The sequence below is a fragment of the Vanellus vanellus genome (genome assembly GCF_965231255.1).
Source record: "Vanellus vanellus genome assembly, chromosome: 10".
NCBI classification, from domain to species: Eukaryota; Metazoa; Chordata; class Aves; order Charadriiformes; family Charadriidae; genus Vanellus; species Vanellus vanellus.
In genome coordinates this window covers 18,512,692-18,532,600 of record NC_138915.1, presented here as the reverse complement: position 1 = coordinate 18,532,600, position 19,909 = coordinate 18,512,692, and the positions used below count along the sequence as shown (strand labels likewise).

The following is a 19,909-nucleotide window of genomic DNA, read 5'->3' as shown; positions in this document are numbered from 1 at the left end:
CAATTCTGAAGGAAGCACATCTGAAAGAAGCAAGATAAAATAGTGATGGCACGATTATTTTTATTTTATCAAGTTGCTGTAAAACTGCCAAGCCCAGAAGCCTACTATTTTAGCTGTGTTCTGGAAAAGAAATAAATAAAGCAACCTAGTCCCTCTCACCGCTCCTCTTTAAAAAAAGGTTCAGATGCTTCTGAGTCACAACACTTGTAAATCTTGAAATAGAGAGAGAATGGAACAGCTCATAAAGCATCATTACTTTTACTTAAACGGACAAAGGTCTCTGTGTTAGACATATATATGAAAGCAGTTAAAGAAAAACCGATCCGAATTCAAAAGCACCAAGAGCCCTGTTCTGGCTGAGACCTGCCTGCCTCGTCCCGTCACCTCACAGGCGGACTGCTGAACAGGAAAATAAAGCCGGCGGGTACAAATCGTAAGAATCCATTGTGGCTAGCAAAAGTTCTATGGAACTTGAGAAACGATCCTTTCTGTTCAAAAGCAAAATCTGGAAGGAGAAAATTGTAACACGCGCTTGCCAGTGGATCACTGTAAATACCAGGTTTTCCTGTTTAGGAAAACTGGCAGAAAAGAGCAAGGGAAAACCAATGAAATCCATGAGAATGGACAAACAAGCAACTTCATCGTTCACCTTTGATTACAGAGAGTACACTGCTTTTCAGAAAAGAAAAAAGAACATAAAATTTTCAAAAGGCCTTAAGTAATAGCACTCTCACATCAAAGCACAAAAGCCAGTTTTAAACAACAACTTCTTCCTTTTCTTCCACAAAATAATGAGATATAAAATCATAAATAATACTTCTATACTTTGACTTGTTTGTACAAAGTTAGCAAGCGGGTTTACTCTATGCATTTCTGTCAGTATGTTTATGCCGATTACAGGCCTGGCCCACCCCCCAGAACGACCCTCTGGGCTACGGAAGGCCTGGCTGGGCGATGGCCAGTGCGTGTAGAGACAGCAAAATACATAAAGAGGCCGAATCCATATTAAAAGCATTCCGTACCGCGCGTTGATCCACCAGTACTGGCTATTATCCTGGTGAAAAGCCATCACAAACCAACCTTAGTGGAAGACCTACATCTCAGCTGCAGGGCAGACGCTGCGCCCCTCACACTCCCCACCCTCGGCCTGGGCAGCGCCGCTGCAGGTTCACCCCCGCTTGACTGGATGCTCATAGTCCACAGCCGGGTTGCACGGAAATACCCGGAAAGCTGCCCAAGATCCTCCAGCGAACACGTGTTCTGTACTACACATACAGAAGTTGGCATTTTATCATGTTGTCTGAATCACAGACCCAAGAACTACAGCAATTTGGACAGTAAAAATGTAAGTATAGAATATTACCAGATAAACAACCCAGTACTAAAAATGTCGCCATGGTGTAAATAGTTAGGGAATTGTTAGTGCTTCAGATCAAGACGATACTGCCCTGAACACCGTGAACTGCAAAAATGAGTACGTAAAACTAATATTGGCCATTGCCATAACTGATTGTGGGCACCTCGGGTGAGGAATTTTCCACAAGTGGTGGTAACTTGACTATTTAATGTGAATCTTTCCCGAGAGTGAAGGGGAATTTAGAATGAAATCCCAGGGGAAAACAGTAGCACAAAGAGAGGGCATGACAAATAAAACAAAGTGCTATTTCTCCCTCAGTTCCTAGTTTACACCATCCACATAACAGCCATCTAGTGAAATTCATCCATTACAAAGTACTCTGCTACTGGTGAAAATTTATGGATTCAAAAACAAAGCAGTAGAATATGTATCTTTTCAGGGATGATGAATTCTACTACAGACCCCAACCACCGTCACCGTGTTTGTAACATTAATTCCTTTCTGGGTCTGAGCTACTTCTAATGTCTGTTAGAGTTACAGAAACAGCATAATGCACAACAACTATTTTTTTCTATCCTTGTATGGTATTTGGGAAAGCATAGGGGCTTTTCAAAACAAAGTCCAAATGTCAAGTTTTGGTCATCCTTTTCCCAACTACAGTCTTGGTCTGCGAGACCAACATCTACTATCTGGAACCTGGCACTCTCTTCTAATGGCATTTTCCCTAACTTCACTTCATAAATAAACAAACCAATTCAAACCACTTTGTAAAACTTGTATTCGTAACAGCATGGAAGAATGTTATAGGAAACTGCCAAGTGAAGAAGTTCCTATATATGAAGAATGATATATACCAAGAATCTACCTTCCATCATTAAAGCAGAGTTAGTTGCTAAACAACAATATTTTCATTTCCCCGAGAAGACAAATACTGTATTGTACAAATCTATTTTCTATGTATTTATTATACAAGTCTTCAGAGTTAGCACATGCACCATGTTGTTCGTCTCCTTCAGTTACAAGGAGGCTGGATACACCATTTTAGTGGCAAATTATTCCAGGGCACCATCTTTTTGAGACCCCCTGTAATTTGTCTCCAACTGTTACAAAAACTTGTGCTGCTGGAATATGGCAGAGGCAGGCTCGGGCAGATGGACAGAAATGGCTTGGAATCATACAGCCTCAAAATCGGTAACTGCTTCTGCTTTGCAGGAATATGAGATGAGAGAACATGCGACACACACGAAGAGATCTGGAAGAAGGCATTATTTGTTGAACTAATTATGAGAGGACACACTTGGACACAGATCAGGGGGCACACACAAGGGAGCCGTGTGGCCAGGCTGGACTCCGGCACTCCCAGCTCAGCATCAGAATCTGAAATCCAAAGCTACCAGAACAGGCAAAACCTCCACAACGGTTTTTACCCCTTCCCTATTTTGCAGTCCCTTTTAGATGAAGATAGCCAATAAATCTTAACAAGAAGCACCTCGCAGCTTTGATTGCCGGCGAGCCCATGAGGCACAGCCCCATGCAGGCAGTGAGGTGTCACCCGAGGAGCTCCGCTCGGGCACCCTGGGCGGCACCGCAGCGCCCATCCACTGCCCGCGGGCACCCGTCTCCCTGAAATAATTAATACACACACTGCAACTGCTGAATAGAACGTGGTAATCTTCCCTTATACGCCTCGTTATTTATTGGACTGTTTCTCAAAGGCAGATGGAGAGAACAGTAGTGTTAATCTCGTTTGGGCTTTGAATGGATAACATAATATCCGTTACCGGGTAGCCTTTGGGGCACCAAGGTGGAGTTTATCTGCTTTATATGCAATAATTTGCAGCCAAAAAATTATTCAGTCCATAAATTATCCTTCAAGAAAAACAACTGATTTTGTAGCTGAGAAACTGACTGAGAGGGTAAGTGACGTGGCAACAGCAACCCAGGGCCACCATCCCCACTACGGATCCCCAACAACAATCACATAACTTAATGGGCTGGTGAAATACCTCATTTCAGTTAACTAAATTCAGTCAAAAAAACTATTTTCAACACCAAAGATATCTGAAATATGGTTTGATCAATGTGCACTGGGGGCCCTAACAGCATTTGTGAATAATTTGTCCCTCCTACCCAAAAGTTAATACCGGGTTTCAGTTGTCTTCCATCACGATCGATAATAAAACATTCTGCTTTACAGAGTCACAGCCAGTGTGGACAACCTCCAGCTGAAGAGCTCACACGATGCATCTAGTGCCTACTTCTGCATTTTCTGCAACAAGACTTTATGGCGGTGCCTGTGTTTGCTATCCAGGAAAATAAAATTTGCGTGGCGAATGCATCAGGAGGGAAGGCATAATGTTCTTATTAAACATTGTAAACATTCTTATTAAACATCGGATAAGTTTATAGCAACCAACAAACAAACAAAAAAATCTCACACCCAAAATAAACAAGCCACCATCAAACAAAAACACTACCAACAAGAAAAAGTGGTTAAAAGTTCCCTAAAAGCACAGGTGAGAGAGAAAAACCTCAAGAGATTAACAGACAGCTGAACGCCCAACACTTCCAAAAGCTTTCCCTCACACACCTGCTCGTCATGCAAAGGTCCACGCTGAAGCTGATACCATTTTTCTGGTGGTGACACCACCAGAAAGCTTTTAATATGCTCGTGCTTCCCAAAAGCTTTTCAGCCACTCTTTTTATTCTGAGACGTGTAAATACATCTGCCGGCTGCAGCAGCGAAGAGGATGGATCTGTTCCCGTGCTCAGCTCCCGCCCGACATTACAGCTAACTACTTTGCCAGTGACAGCGAAATGGACACCGGAAAAATGGACATCTCGATGAATCATGCCTCGTTTATGTTTTCCGTTTTAAGATTTATGCACGTTGAGCACAGCTCAGAGCAAGTAAGTTACAGTCCAATGCAACTTAATGATTTTGTTACTCCATGTTTTCTCCTAAATAATGGGTACGTCTCCGCTTTCTCGCCAAACGGGGGTGACGGCAGAAGAAATACTGTGGGGAGGAAAGCCACTCTGAGCATCCCCATAGATAACTAAGCACTTTGAAGATCTCGTCTACATTTTCTGAAAGCAGGTCTGTGGTGATTTACTTAGACACTGACAGGACTTTCTGCATCTCACAAGATGAAGGAGTAGCTGTCTACCTGCCCTTTTTAAACAATGTCATTGGATATTTCACTACTGAGCACCCCGTCTCCTCCAACTCAGCGTATGGCAATGGAGAATAAATCAGCCGCCTGCACTGCGCAGTACAGCTCCCTCCTGTAGCTCCAGTATGATGCACGCTGACAAGATGTTTTCTGGGGTTACCTGTTTTCACGCACACTGGGCTGAATTTCCAGGTGATGCTCTACAGCAGAGCTCCCTGCTCCTGATACCAGTTTTTTTCTCATTTACACCACTGTTCAAGTCTGTAGTAACAGCTCTGACATGTCAGAAGCAAGAGGGAGGAAAAGATTTAACAACTTGAGCCAAAGAAATTAGGCAGACAATGTCGCTGTCACGGTGAATATAAAAGGAAAAGATGTTCTTCAGAATCTCAGTTAAATATTTCAAGGTAGTAAGGACCCGAAACCTTTACTATCCCCCAATTTTCCACTCAGCAGCTTTTGACATTTGGGTTCTGAAAATACATGGAACAATCTGACAAAGACGAACAAGCAAGTACCTGTCCTCAGAGATACAACCCCAAAGCAACTGGCTTTCTGCTTCTGTACAGCTAAACCTCAAAATGTACTGAGTACCTGTATGGAAACTGTCTGTAGAGTTCTCATTTGTTTTAATTAACTCATAAGAAAACTGTAGCTTAGCTCAAATTGAGAGTTTTTAACCATAGAATCATGAGCTGGTCTGGAAAAAGACAGATAAATGAAATGGGAATTTTTTCTGCCTTTGTAATGGTCTCCCCTGCTGAAATCAATAGTAAAGTCAGTGCTCACAACTCTGATATCCTGCCTTTTTTTTCTTATTTTCTCTGAGTGACTTTTCAGCTACATCAGCTACTAACTTTCAATGCTCATATGCTATGGCAAAAATAGATCTTGAAAAAATATGTATTTTTATATATATATGTATCTATATGAAGCCTGTCAAATGTATCAAAACCCCACTGGAATAATAGAAATAGAGTTCTGTTGGCCAGGTTATCTAAGCAACCCTGCTCCAATGCAGAATAAGTCTTTATTTAGATTATAATCAAGTTTTTTTATTTGCAAACATCTCTTCATTAAACTTCACTTTTTAAATTTACAGTTGAATACTCCCAGTGGCCTAGTACAGGCACAAAATATGCTTATATACTGGTTTATATATGGCATATTGGTATTCTTCTATTCTGTATTAAAATTGAAAAATAAGGAAATACCATTACTAGACAAGAAATGGTTAATGCCCATTTCCAGTTAATAAATTGCCTTTCCATGAAGTTCCCTTTCAGAACTGTATCCTGATTTCTGGATACATTATTTGTGTAGAATGTCAGGAATACCTTACAGATTATAACCCAGCAACACAGCTGCAATGAATAGTGGTGCTATCTGTGAGAAGCCAGGTTTGTACCTTTTGGCAGCCAGGTGCTGCACTAGCTGCTGCCGGTAAGATTAAATGTTTATGAGGGTATCCACTAGAATTATTTTCACAGTGCAAAAATTAGTATGTTTTTCTCTTAAGTTTCATAATAAAATACTGTTTCATTCCTGCTGGTACTCAGATCAAAACAACTGTGCGCTTCCAGTTAGCTTCTAGCTTGTGAGGCCTCCATTTTAAGAGAGGAAAAAAAAAAAATCATGTTTAAGACTAGAGCGTTCAAAACCAGTTCATGTATTTATGCAGGCAATTCTAATTGCATTTAGAATCCCCACACCACCTACTCTGATCTAGATTTTTTTTTTTTTTCAAATGTATTAAGTCTTTTGTGTTAGAACTCAGGATTACAATTGAAGTTCCATTAAATAAGAAATATACTTGAGGCATACGTAAATTTGTTAAGGCACCAAATAAAATGGGAATATTTTGAGCACACAGATTCTAAATACAACCAGGGTACAACTAGACTGTATAAGACTGTTTAGGTGACTGGTTTGTGTCTAAGCTGAAGACCCCATCGAAGAAATAAAGCTTCACTTTCATTCTGACTTTCACTGATTTTGAATCCTGAAGGCTGAAGCTGTGAGCTGAGTAAACAGAGCACACCAGGACTTCATGAAAAATAACTCAGTTCCCATGAACTGTGGGAACAAAATATGCACAGAATTCTTATTAGCTGCTTCTCTTCAAATATTTAACCACGGTTGTCATTATTTCTTCCTAATATAAAACACTGATTATAATTTAAAAAAGAAAACTACTTCACTTTTGACAGTTTTTAAAAAAGAAGATAAAAACACAAGCCATATTGCAATCTATCCCACTTGTCAGTAAAATCGGGGTCCAACCTAAGTAGCTTAAATCGTATGTACGATAAGCGTAGTAGCAAATGTGGTCAGATTCCATTTATGACTGGCTGATGTTCACCTGTGTGCAGGAGGTGGACCTGCTCCATGCCTCCCCGGCGTGGTAGGCGAGGGGACCGAGGTGAATTGCCAGCGCCCCTAATAAGACATCTCTCTCAGAGGGTGCCTGCGGACTTCTCTCTCCAGAAGTCTCTTTCTTGCATACTGAAGGGGAAAGCGGGGCTGCAGATTAGGGCACAAAAGTGATGAAAAGACCAAGTACTGCACATGGTTGTGCCTGCAGTTGCTGGGCATTTAGAGGGAACGAGAATTACACGACTTGATTTACTTTACAAAAAGTGATTAGCAAAACCCCCTGTGGATTTCTTAACTATTCTGTGGAGGGATATAAGATTAGTGTAGCAATTCCCATCATCAAACGTATTTACTGTTAAAATATTGGATTAGTGATGTTGTTATCCACTGTTCCAAGATTATAAAGTGATTCTTTAAAATTGAGCAGAAAAATACTGCACTCTATCATTTGTAATTAGATTTCAGTCTGAGTGTTTTTGCCTTTCCACAAAAAGTAATTCTGCTTCCAAAAACAATAAAAAAGGACCGTGCTCTGCACACAAAGAGAAAGTAAAAGTGTAGATGCAAAAAAGGAAACAAATTATTTTCCTCTTCTACTTTTGAGAGACAAATCAAATGGTTGCACTTAGCCTGTACCTTACTGCTCCTGCTTGTCATGCTCATAGCTGTGGCAATGCACCACCCTGGTAATAAAGCCACATTGGCGTGAGATGGTGCTTATTTGTTAGCACGTGTGAACATGCACTACCTAAGCCCCGAAAAAAAACAGTCCTTGGATATTTAACCCTCAGAGAACTTTAAGGAGAGCTATAAGCCTTCAGGGTCATCATTGTCTGTGTTTCCAGTGAGTGACAACATGGGCTGTGAAGGAGGAAGAGCGTGAGGAAAGGGGCTAAATTAATGCGTTCATTAAAGTAATTATGCTACATTTGGGCCAGGAAAATTAATGCAACCCTCCCCTGGCTTTTTAGCCATTATCTTAAGTGAGTGAGAGCACCTGGAGCTATTACAATTAATAAACAAATAAAAAACTACAGCACTAATAACACCACCTTCTCACATCTTACCCTTTGGAACACCTCTACGAGTCACTTATATGGCAGATATAGAAGAGAGAGTGATGCAAGAGTCCCAAACCCCAAAGTTTTAAGTCAGAAATACTCTGCAACTGAAGAGTGGGATTTTTGCTCTATCTGCCATGATATCCGACCTCGTTATTTGCCACTACTGCAGTTTTAAGCTGTATAGCCTTAATCGTTGTTCTTCTCCTTATTTTGGTAAATCTTTATTCTCTCTTTCTAGATTTATTCTCCTTGTAATTTGTAAGAATAAAGCAATGTTTCTGAATCAGCATCATCACGATCAGTATTCTTTCATGCCATTATCACAGAAAATCCAGATTTTAAAATTGTGTCAGCAACTTAAAAAAAAATTAAACAATCACAGATCAGTTTGATTTTAAATTACCCTGTTTTTAACTGACCATAACAATAGAGGCTATAAATACAAATCTTAACTAGAGTAGCTCTGAACAGCCCTGACAGGGTTTATCAGCTAAATGTTTAATCAGGCAAAGCAGCAAAAAAACATAAGCACAGGAATACACAGTATTTAGCATTTAAATAAAGCTTGTAAACCAATGACAAGTCTATTTGGGAAACTACTACCACACACGTTCTTATCTGCAAAGGTCTTGTCCCAAATTTATCGGAACGAGTCCCTCATACTTTATTTTCCAGGCAGTAACATCAGTTTCCATTCACTGAGTTCACAGAAAAAGATAGAGAAAACTACAAGGTAAAAGGCACAGCCATGAAAAAGAATTCCCATGTTGTCAATGTCATACCACTCTAGGAACTTATAAAATCATAGCCAAAAACCCCCCAAAAACCAAAACTGTAAAACCAAGAGCAAAAAGCCCACCACAGAATAAGAAATGAGCCTGACAAAGCACTACAGTTCAATTTTTTTTGTCTAATTGAACAGTTCAGTTTCAACATTTTCAGCTGCCTGGCTGCTTCGACGATGAAACCTTGAACAAATAAGGCAAATGAGAGCCAGGACAGCCCAGGTGCCATAAAGCCTTCTCTCCCTCTGCACAAAAAGCACCGTTTCCTTGTTTCCCCAGGCTACAACCTCTGTGGGAAACTGCCCGGCCGCTAATAGGTACCAGCTTCTCACCTCGCCATAGCAGGGGCCAGATGTGGGGCTTTCTGCTTCACCGACTCTTTGGCCCTGCACACTGCAACTGTGCTCTCAGCTATGTCGTTCATTCTCTCTGTTGGTAAAACGCATCCCACAGCGGCTCTCAACACTGAACGGCAGTAAGTAGCCCAAAAAATGTAATGATTTTTTACTGTTCAATAGACAAAAGTAGTGAGTCTCTCCCTTTGGGGAGGGGAACAACTCAAAAAACTTTCATGTAAACAACACCTTGTAAATAGGAGTTGATTTTACTCATGGTTCATTCTAGCAGCTTTTAAATATATTCCTCCTCCTTTTAGAATTGGGAACCATTTGCTTTATGAGCACCATTTGGATCATTTGCCTGTTGCTCATAAAATAGACAAAGCTTTTATCCATGCCATGAATTTTTACTCACTTTATACAAAATATCTAAGGAGGGATTTGGAGGGGCCAGAATTACATCCATGATAGAATTTACACCTAATTTAATTTTCTGCTACAATAATGGTTCCAGCAGTTTTTTTATTTTGTTGATTACATTTCTTCTCTCCGTGAAATAAAAAAGCATATTGGTGTCAGCTTCTTTGTATGTATTTTTTTTAAAAAGCAGGTCTTGTTTGTTTGGTTGGGTTTTTTTCCAAAAATGAATAGGAATGACAAATACATTTCACGCATTTTAATCCATGTAGTTACTAAATAAAGCAGTGGGAAATGCAGCTTTCAGAAGTGATCAGATAGCATGGGGACAGTCTGTATACTCTAGAAGAACACTGATTCTCATCAGCGCTGGGACAGTCCAACAGAGTATTTCTTTGACAATGCCGCCGGCAGCACTCGCACAAACCACCTCTTGGCAAAAGGTCACCTGTCACCCACGTTCATGCACCAGAGCCCCCCTACACGACAACCATGGCACCAAGCTGCTTCATCGCCTCCTCTCAAAACTCAGAAGGCCCAATTCCCTCTTCTGTGCCAAGAAATAGAAGCCCGGCCCTAACGCCGAGCTCTCGCCTCGCCTGCTCTGCAGCACATGCTAGAGGCAAGGGAACAGGAGGAGCCCGTTAGCCCTCCCTTAATGACTCATTAGCTGTTTAGCAATAACTGCTGGAATAAAACACTTTCCTCAACAGTTTCGTTCCTGCACAAAAGGAGTTACTATCTATTAGTAGCTATGACCATAGCAAGCTCCTGTGGTCCTGCACATAAACATCATTGATCGCAGACACAGATCAATGCACGTTTAACTGCTGGGATGAGCAGCTGCCTGGATAGAGGAGTGCGGAGGTTTGGCCGTGCCGGAGCTGGAAACAGTCAGGGCACGCGCTGCACCAGGGAAGACCCTGTGTTTTGGAGAGTAATGGTTGAGGGGTTTCCCTACCATACAAGGCTTGCATGTTTACAGATATCTGTCTTTATCTTTGTGCACCTTTGCGTACGGAAATATCACATATCTGTGGCTGTGGTGAAGAATTTACCGTTTAAGAGCTAATCAGCCCTATAGATTGTACCATGAAATCCTGCACAGTTAGCACTGCAACTAATTAAAAAAACGCACTCAAGCATGGACAAAGGTAGCAGTAACAGAGATGTGAGGTTTTTCTCATTTCCACTTCTCAATTCCGGCATTGTGTTTGCCACATGCTTTTGGAGCATCCCTCTAGGACAAGCCTAAATTCTAGGATTTCATGTATGTAGTTTGTAAAAACTAGAGATTAAACAGGAAAATATTGGGGCAGAGTGTTTACCGCCTGAAAACAGGAGGCAGAGCCTACTTCGACTACAGGCACACTGCAGTTATGGATCAGAGGTTGCTACCTCTGCCCGGTTCTCTCCAAAGGCAGTAGATGCACTGCTGCCTTCAGCAACAGGTGAACCCTGCAAAGCAGAGGTAGGTGCTTCTCCCAGGAAGAGGTACTGTGCCATATGAATTACAGATGTGGCAGCTGCTAAAGGAAAAATGCCCCCACAACCATAAAAAGCAGCAGCTATCTTCTAGGAATTTCCCAAAACAGCCTGATTCTCCAGGCTGGTCTTCCCAGCTCCCTGCTTTGCCTCCACCGCGTTCCAGTGCCTTCTCTCTTACAGCCCCTATCTCTATCCTTGCAACACCACCACCCAGTTTCACCAACACTACGAACGGGCTCTTTCCTTCCCTCCCATCGCCTCCGAAGCCACATATTGCAATGTGCAGTACAGTACACTGGTACACAGGGAATACATAGCAACAATAGCTCTGAATTCCTGCATGAAAGAAGCTTATAAAAACCAGTTGACTCAAGTACGTACACAACTGCAAGGCCAAAATGTCCAACGCATTTTGTGTTAAGGAAGGTAAACATTGCATAGTAATCTCCCTATTTCTTTATCTCTTTTTGCATGATTAAGTGTTGCTTCATTTTTTGACAAGTCCTTATGATGTAAAAGGTTGATCTTTCAAATCTTCCTTCCAAAATAACTAACTTCCACAAACTTCATTTCTACAGCAGGAGGCGCTCACAGTTTATTGACCCACCTTTCAGAAAGCAGCTTCGTTTTCTGGAGTTCTGCAGTTTTTTAAGCATATAAGGAACGCAAACTGAAGGCAAGATAATCCTGGCATTTCTACCGTAGAAAAAAGCTGAGACTTCAACTAAAAGGACACTACCAATAATCTGGGCAGAAAAATACCAAACCAAATCATTTTGACATACGATACCAAAAACCACAGAGCTACTTGTTGCAGCTTTTCTTTAGAGCCCCAGATTAATTCTATTAAGACTTCAAGAAACCACCATTAAAGAAAAACATTAACAGAAACGTTGTTCCAGCCTACCTGTGGCTGAGTCCAAGGCTCCAAGGTTGTCTCTTTCAAAGGAGTTTGTGGCCTTCCCATGTCTTTTGTGTGCTGTTAGGAGAGAAAAGCGTCCATCGGTTACGTGTTCAACCACTCTATCAGCATTCAGCATTAATTTCCCTTAAGGGAATAAAGCAGTCAGGTACAAAATTCATACAAGCTAATGGTAATGTATCATGACTGCATACATTTGGAGTAGACTGTAGGTCTGATATTTTTGCAGCTAAGTAACTCATTTTTTTATAGAGTTGCTTTAACTTTCAAGGTGTGGAGCTACACACCTTCATTCGTCTGTACACATGAAAACCTCAGACAAAAATATGAAACGATTTGCAAGAGTAAGGTTCAGTGGCAAAATTTCAGAGAGAACTCGACTCCTGTTCCTCTGCCGTTTCCTCCCCAGGCTGTACTATGTTCAATGGACACCCTGGAAAAGGCCATGGACTGCAGTGAAACTACCTTAAATAGGCGAGTTAAAAGAAATACTATGGAAAACATTTTTAAAGTCTGCACTATTTGAGCAGGGGAGCCATGTTTTCAGATGACAGCCCGTGCTTTTCCTTAATGCTCTTCGTAGGTGGGGCCAGAAGACTGAGCAGCAAACGGCTTCTTGTCTCTTTGACTTCACTACCTTGGGATATTTCAAAATCAACTACCCCAAATCAAAAGCCAGTATAACCAAATAGATTAAAGTGATCTTCATAGAATTAGACTTCCTGACCATTCACCCTTCTTTTTATTTATTTTTTTTTTTTTAATATTACCAAAGCATCCTGAAAATTCTTGTTAATACCTGTAATGGCTCCGCTTCAATAATAACTACATAAGATTTTTTGAGCACTGGGGCTGAGCAATGAATAGGTTGTTGGCTCCTTTTAATTTTCTCCCTATGAATTTCCCAGGGAAGGAACTTTACACATTGCTGCAAAAAATACCGACAAGGCGCTTACATTTTCCTTTTCCCTAAATTCTTCCTGTCATAAAATGGAAACAATGACATTCACAAAAAAGGTCCCGTGCTGAAATAGACTATTTAAGTAGTGCCAGGATTGTCCTCCTCTTGAAATACATATTGTCAAAGGCCTTATCCGAAGGGTAGAGATGTAATATAAATAGCATCTTATCCAGGTCTCACATCAGAGTGATCTAAATGCCCATGGAGACTGCAAGGATTGACAGAGAGGGAGAGGTACTCCATTGGATTTTCTGTCATATATAGTCAACTATGGTCACTTAAAAGGAAACTTTTTTTATTTAAAATACAGAATTTGTGGGCAACTTCAGTTAGCATGGAGCATTCACAGGGCTTATTTAAAAAAAAACCCACCTTATTAAATGGCAATTTTATTTTGGCAGGTTGGATTGCTTGTAATAATAGATTACAAGCAATCATTTTTACCATTTTTGTTATGTTATATTTTGGGGTAGCAACAGAACATGATTAATTCTTGAAATAGAACAATAAGTGCATTTCAAAAGAAAAAAGAAATAACCACAGATTTAGCGAATACTAAACAGTTAAAATGAATGCATCTGGAAAGAGAAGGTTGTGCTTTTCATATGTTCAAAAGCAAATGTATTCTACCTTATAATCTTTCTTTAAATGTAATAATCAAGCATCAAAGGGACCCAAACACATAATGAAAGTTATTAAACTTATCAATTGTGGTGCCAAGATACCATAATAATTCCATATGGGATAACCTGCCAGGAACTGACATTAAAAAAAAAAATAAAAAAAATCTAAAAAATCACACTATTTCTTGAGAAATATTTCTTGTTTTTTAATACAACATTTGTCCAGTCAGTTCTATTTTAGATCAGAGAGAGAGAAAAAGGAAAAAGCAAACGTATGAGTACAGGAAGAAAAGGGATGCAAAAGTACTTTTAGGTGAGACGTTGCTCAAAATATTTGAGTAACACTTGAAACCCATGCTCTAAATCTTTTAGGTATGACTCAATGAAGACTCAAACACCTCTCTTAATGCTGAATTTCTTACAGACTAGCACCTTGTGTTCTTCATTTACTTCCTTCTGTTTCCACCACCCTGCACCCAAAGAGACCCTTTCACCCTTCCAATGACAAGCATTGGAAAATAATGACAAAACACAGCAAGAGTGAAAATAGAGCAGATTCTGGGGCAAATACTAGTCAGCTAGGAGCCTGCATCCTGCCGCACATGGAAAAAAGGAAGAAAAAAACCAAGCAGTAACTGCTTTCAGCCCCTGCAGGCTTTCCACACACAGTGCTGTGATTCTGCGAGTTCTCTAGCTCTCGTTCTGTTTTTACAACACTGTTTCAGAACTAAAGGGACTGAGCTCTAGAAATTAAAGGCCCTAACACACAGCACGGATCTGGTTTGCCACGGAGAACCTGGAAGTGTATTTATATTGCCGCTTTTCAGCATAGAAGAAAATGACAGAAAACATCTTATATGTGAGCTGTGACTACACGTGAGATGGCTTACCATGAACCAGCACTCGTACCACTAACTAGCGGCACATCTGCTGCAGCCTCCAACTCAGCATGTGGCAAAACTCAAAGTGTGCGAACGCCTGTTCTGAACTACCTGCTACTACAGCAATTGTGCTGCTAGTATACAAGCTCCCCACTTACCGCTCGCTGAGATAGACACACCTTCTTAACAGATCGCATAAGCGGCGCTTCCCCACAAGTTCTCTTTTCCCTTATTTAAAGAAGAATGCGGTAATGATAGACAATCCTCCCAGCAGCTTCTTCCTTCCAGCGCAGATAAAGAAGCTGGTACTAAACATGGGAAGTTTTTGGAAGCCTTTATCCCTCATTTTGCTCAGAGCATCTTCCTACAGCCTTCTGCAGCTTCTACAATTCCTCAAAGAAACAATAGTCTATGCCCACAGTCTTTTGTTTATGTTCTCTCTACTTCCTCAATTTGACTTTTAAAGTTTCACACATAGAAGAAAATTGTACTCATAATGAGATAAAGATGGAATGATTTAAACCTGGGTATTACGTTATGGTTTCAGCAGTGCCATTAAACCTCTCTTAGCTCTTGTACACGCACAGACTACAATTTCTCTAAGAGGCAGGCTTGACTTTCGGGAATAAATTAGATTCTTTTCATGTTTGATGACCCACCTGTAACTTCTGTTACAGCCAACTACTGTTCCACATGCACGGGAGGTATCCAGACAACAGATTCAGTTCCTACCATTCATCCAACACCTTCTGGGATCCACCCCTCCCCGGAGTTGAGGGACACTCATTTGGCTCTACATCATTACCTGACACCCCACATCGCTGTCCTGGTACAGGCACCGGGGAAGGCAAAAAACCCCAGGAAACCACATACGGTCCTGCTGGCTGTAAAAGTTTCCTTTATCCTAGTAATCCCTTTGCCCAGTGGGAAACCCACTGCTCCAGTCAACTGTTCCCCAAGGCCAGGCAATCCTGCCTTTACACAGAAACTCCAGTTTTCAGGTATTTTCAGTGAGACAGTATAAAAGAAGTTTGAGTTTGCTGAGTCGTCATACAGCCAGTCACATCAGTCTTCCACCTGACCACCTAGAAATTACCCTAATCAATTATGTTAGCAATCAATAAAGTCCAGCGTAATGGCCAGATGGTAAAAAGACTGTGCACAATATATTTTGCTGATATTTGGAATTTTGTGTCTAGTTGTAACAGCAAAAGAAATCTTTAACATTTAATCACTGTAGTTATTAAATATTTTTTTTTAGGGAAAAATGCAATTCATAATGAATATTTCCTGTTGTTTATTAGGAACAATAAGTTAACAAACATACAATTACTTATGACAGCTTGACAGGCAATATCCAGGCTTCCAAAATCTACCGGAGAAAATAAATTGTAAAACAGATTTTAAAGGTTATGAAAGTCATCGTTTTATGTCAGACTTCATTTTTATCTTTAAGATGCCACAATGGTGGTTCCCACCCTAAATATGAAGGGGAAATCTCTTCTGCACCTGAGAAAGTTCAAACTAGTCTTAGAACAACTGCTCATGCACAGACGGAGATCTGCATTCTGATAGCATCCACCCCGACGCCACCTGGCTCCCGGTGTCCATACAGGTTAGGCTGATCCGTAACAAGAGACCGCTGATTTGCTCAACCTATTTTCTCCAGCAGACTCAGCCCCATTCTCTCTCTGCCCTAGGGTACCAGCCCAGTGCTCTCTGTCTGGGAGCCTGCCCTGCCAGCCCCCTGGGTAGGTCACGAGGGTGGGATGCAGGTGCCTGAGGAAGAGGGATGCCCGTTCCCGGCAATCCTATCCGACAGCCACCCACCGACCTCAACCTTTTGTCTCTCCCTCTCCGTGGCGCATCACTCTAGAACCAGCCCCCAGAGGAAGCTGCCACGTCCAGCTGTACACGCGGAGAGCACCCTGCTCCGCAGGCAGAGGTGGGCAGCTGCCCGCTCCCTGCCCCTGCCGAGCCCCACTGGAGCTGCGCTCCTGGCCGCAGGGTCTGCTGGATCCCTTCGCCTCCCGCAGCCAGGGCTCCCGAGTGGCCAGGCAGCCGCCTCTAATACAAAATACGTACTCTAAAATCGTGAGGAAGTCCTTCCCTTTTTGCTGGAAAGAAGTTATGTTCAATTGGTTGGCCTCAGCTTGTGAGCTGGGGTTTTAAAACAATCATCAAAATTTCTAGTAACTTGACCCACGGGTACAGCTACTTTTTCAATGACTACACTTTTCCAGGCTGCAAAGGGAATTTGTTCTGGCCCTCAAACTTTTCATTCCAACACTAACTACTGGATCTGTTCAGCGTGGTGTCATCTCCTTTTCATCCCGCTTCCCTATTGACAGCTTTTTTTGTTTTTCTTCAAAGCAAATATGGCTTTATTAGAGTCAAAAAGAAAAGAAAAAGTTACAACATGACAATTTTGGTTTATGTATTTTGATTTCTGGAAAAGCCCTAAAATTATCTAGGCGGATACCACCCCCAATAATTCTAATGGTTATTGATTGCTAGGAGAAGCAAAAGCAGACTGAAATTCAAAGATGATATGATGCATTTTTCTCTGGTGCCTTACAAAGTTGCTACGGCAGCATTCAGATTGTCTGACTCAAAGTGTTCTACTCCTGCGCTTTACAGGAAAGAAAAGAAAAAGCGCTTTGTGAAATTGTCATTCAAGCTGAAATTCTGTACGGCTTGAAGTGAGATTCAGGAAACAAACAGCAAAAGACATTTTGCAAGTAGTATATTAGCCATGTTACGTTATCAAAGTCTGGTTGGGATTGCACATGTTTATTCGGGGCAGCTTTTGTCTTTTGTAGTTATGTTACCACATAACTACGTTACAGCCAAAAGTTACATTTTTAGACAGGAACTGCAGACTTTACTATTTTTCTGTCCCGTATTATAATCAGCTAATCACGTATACCAATTTCACTCTCCAGGCGGAACGTCTTTATTACCACACTGAGACAGAGAAATGCTGTAAGCCTGAGAAGGAGATTATCTCCATTAACAATGCCCCCTTCTTGCCTGGAAGATGATTTCAGGTAATGGGATTCCTGCAGTCCTCTTCTCCTTCAGCCTCCTAAGACCTTTCACGTGAAAGGCGAAGAGAGGCGAAGAGAAAGGTTAATTTAAGTCAAGACAGTATAATTTTATGTAACAGATTGCTAAACCAAGTTATTTTGTTTCATGTTTCCAAGCTTTATATAACTATGAAAATAAATCTGTATGTATGACACAGAAGTATATGGGAAAGCCACAGGAAAGCTGAAATCAAGATGTTAATAATGATTCATATGGGAGGGGTTCGCTTTCTGTTTGAGAAACACGTTAGGTCTGCCTTTTGCCAAAGAACAAAAAGGCAATTTAGAACTCACAGATAAAAAACCCCCTTTGTTCAGGTATCAGAGAGGAACCCACAGTCGAGAGCCCTGAAAAGTGATTTAGGAACGACGGGAACAATCGGCTTTCCACACCAAACAGCAACCTGGAACGACCATTGACACAGCTTCTACACTGTTTTGGCTGCAACAACTGCGGCTCCATTTCTGAAAGTATCCCAGTGCCTTGTGATGTTGCTATACGTCCTCCCAGTGATTCCCTGGCCTCAAAAGCCACAATTTAACCCAGCAAGTCTCTAATGGTTCTGCCAACAGGCAGCTTTTATCTTGCAATTACCTCTTCAAAGATGCAATAAATCACCTAGTGCATATACAGCCAGACAGCAATTATAAGGGCATGATTTCCAGAGGTGCTGCACACCCACAGCCTCCATCATTTACAGCTGTTATACTATTCCTGTAGAAAAATCGGCCCTTCGCTGACTTATTTCCCTCTTTCGTTGCAGCATATCTCTGAGGAAAGCGGCTGCCTGGCAGGAGGCAGAGGAATGGAAGATAAAGGCAGGGTGCGGGGTGGGGGTTGAATGTCTCCGGCGAACTAGGAAAGCTCAGAGGTTTAACAAAGCCTGACATGAGATTTGCCAGATGGTTCTGTACCGGATTGTAAAACTTTAAACTAATCTTCATTTAAGAGTTTTAAGGGCTGTATCCCTCTTATAAAGCCTCTTGCTCTTTTGCCTGGTTGATTCTGGTAAATTATAGATCAGACTTTAGAAAACTGCTTCCATGAACAGCGGCTCCTTAAATCTCAGCTAAACTGAGCAAGAAGATTACATGTTATTATGATGTAGCACAGCAGGATTTTTGTACAGCAAACATAATGATGTAGAGAAGGATAAAACTATCATTCAGTGCAAGGAGGTCATCCACAGAAGAACAATGCTTTTTATACAGCTAGCAAATCCACACATGGTGAATCTTCACGTGGCAAATTCTTTTCCTTAGTGGTTCTGTAGAGAAACCCAATGATAAGCAGACCCTAGATCAGTATTTCAGGATTCAACGATCAAATATCTTACAGGAAAGGAGATGTCATTTGGAAGAAATTATTCCAAACATTACTAGAAAAAGTATCTATTTCAAAGGCAATTTTAGGGTAAATGTATCCTATCAGTTTTATGCAAGGAAAAAAGATTTCCTCTGAATCCTCGGTGAACTGTCAGATACTGTATGTGCTATTACAAATTAAAATGTTCACTAATTTTACAAGTGCGTACATATACTCTTAATTGTAAAGCAAAGACAGTTCACATGGAATAGCACAAAGCAAAGTCAGTATACTAAAGGGCAGAAATTCTTTCCAGCTGCTGTCAGTCAGTATTTGTAATCTTGCACGGTATCTTCACACTTAAAATTATACTAGAGGAAACTTATAGATTTCAGACACTAACTGATGACAAAGTTGAAGTGGGAACAATGGAGAACAAAACCAAGTGCTTGGTAACCAGCAATAGCAAAATTTCAAAAGTCAAGAGGCTGAGACCACCAAGGTCTGAGACTTGATACAGTCACTTGATACTAAAATTGTGGCCTAACCGCCTTTCGAACAGGTGATACAGACAGTGAAGTCTGTTCAGCTTTAAGTCAGCAGCCTATTATTTATTTTTGTCTGTACATGATTTTGAATGCGGTGTAGTCATGTCAAATGACCTCCCCTTCTCTCTCTTTTTAATTGAAACATTATTGCCTGCACATGAAAGCTTTTGACTTAAAAGCAATCAGGTGTGATATTCACAGCTCTGGTCTTTTCAAAATGTCATGCCCAGGAATTATACAGATTTATCCTAAAGCTCTCTGTAAGAACATCAGCATTTTGGAATGCCTAAGAAAACGCCTATCTATGAGAATATTCTTCTCTAGACTTTGTTGTTCAACTGATTTTATTACATTTAAGTAATAATCAGATACTGTGTTTCACTGCTGTTTTATCTTACACATCATTGCTAACTTACTTAAACACGTTTCCCAAATTTCAGAAGTGATAAAAAGTTCTTAATCAACGCATAGTTAAGTTCCTTCTAAGAACAGACGTATTCCCACAAATTCAGATAATCCTAAAGGAGCAAAAATGCTTTAAATTTTGATAAACACAGAACTTTTTCTTTTTAGTATAT

At 40.9% G+C, this 19,909-nt stretch overlaps 1 protein-coding gene across 1 annotated transcript in view; it reads right to left on the bottom strand.

The window, feature by feature from the left end:
* Nucleotides 1-19,909, bottom strand: part of PCDH11X (protocadherin 11 X-linked) — a gene marked incomplete at both ends in the record, with an annotated part of 464,576 nt that overhangs the window by 248,993 nt on the left and 195,674 nt on the right. Inside the window, one exon of the mRNA XM_082488334.1 lies at nt 11,909-11,980. Within this exon, the coding sequence (XP_082344460.1) occupies nt 11,909-11,980 (72 nt within the window). The remainder of the gene's footprint in view (nt 1-11,908; nt 11,981-19,909) is intronic.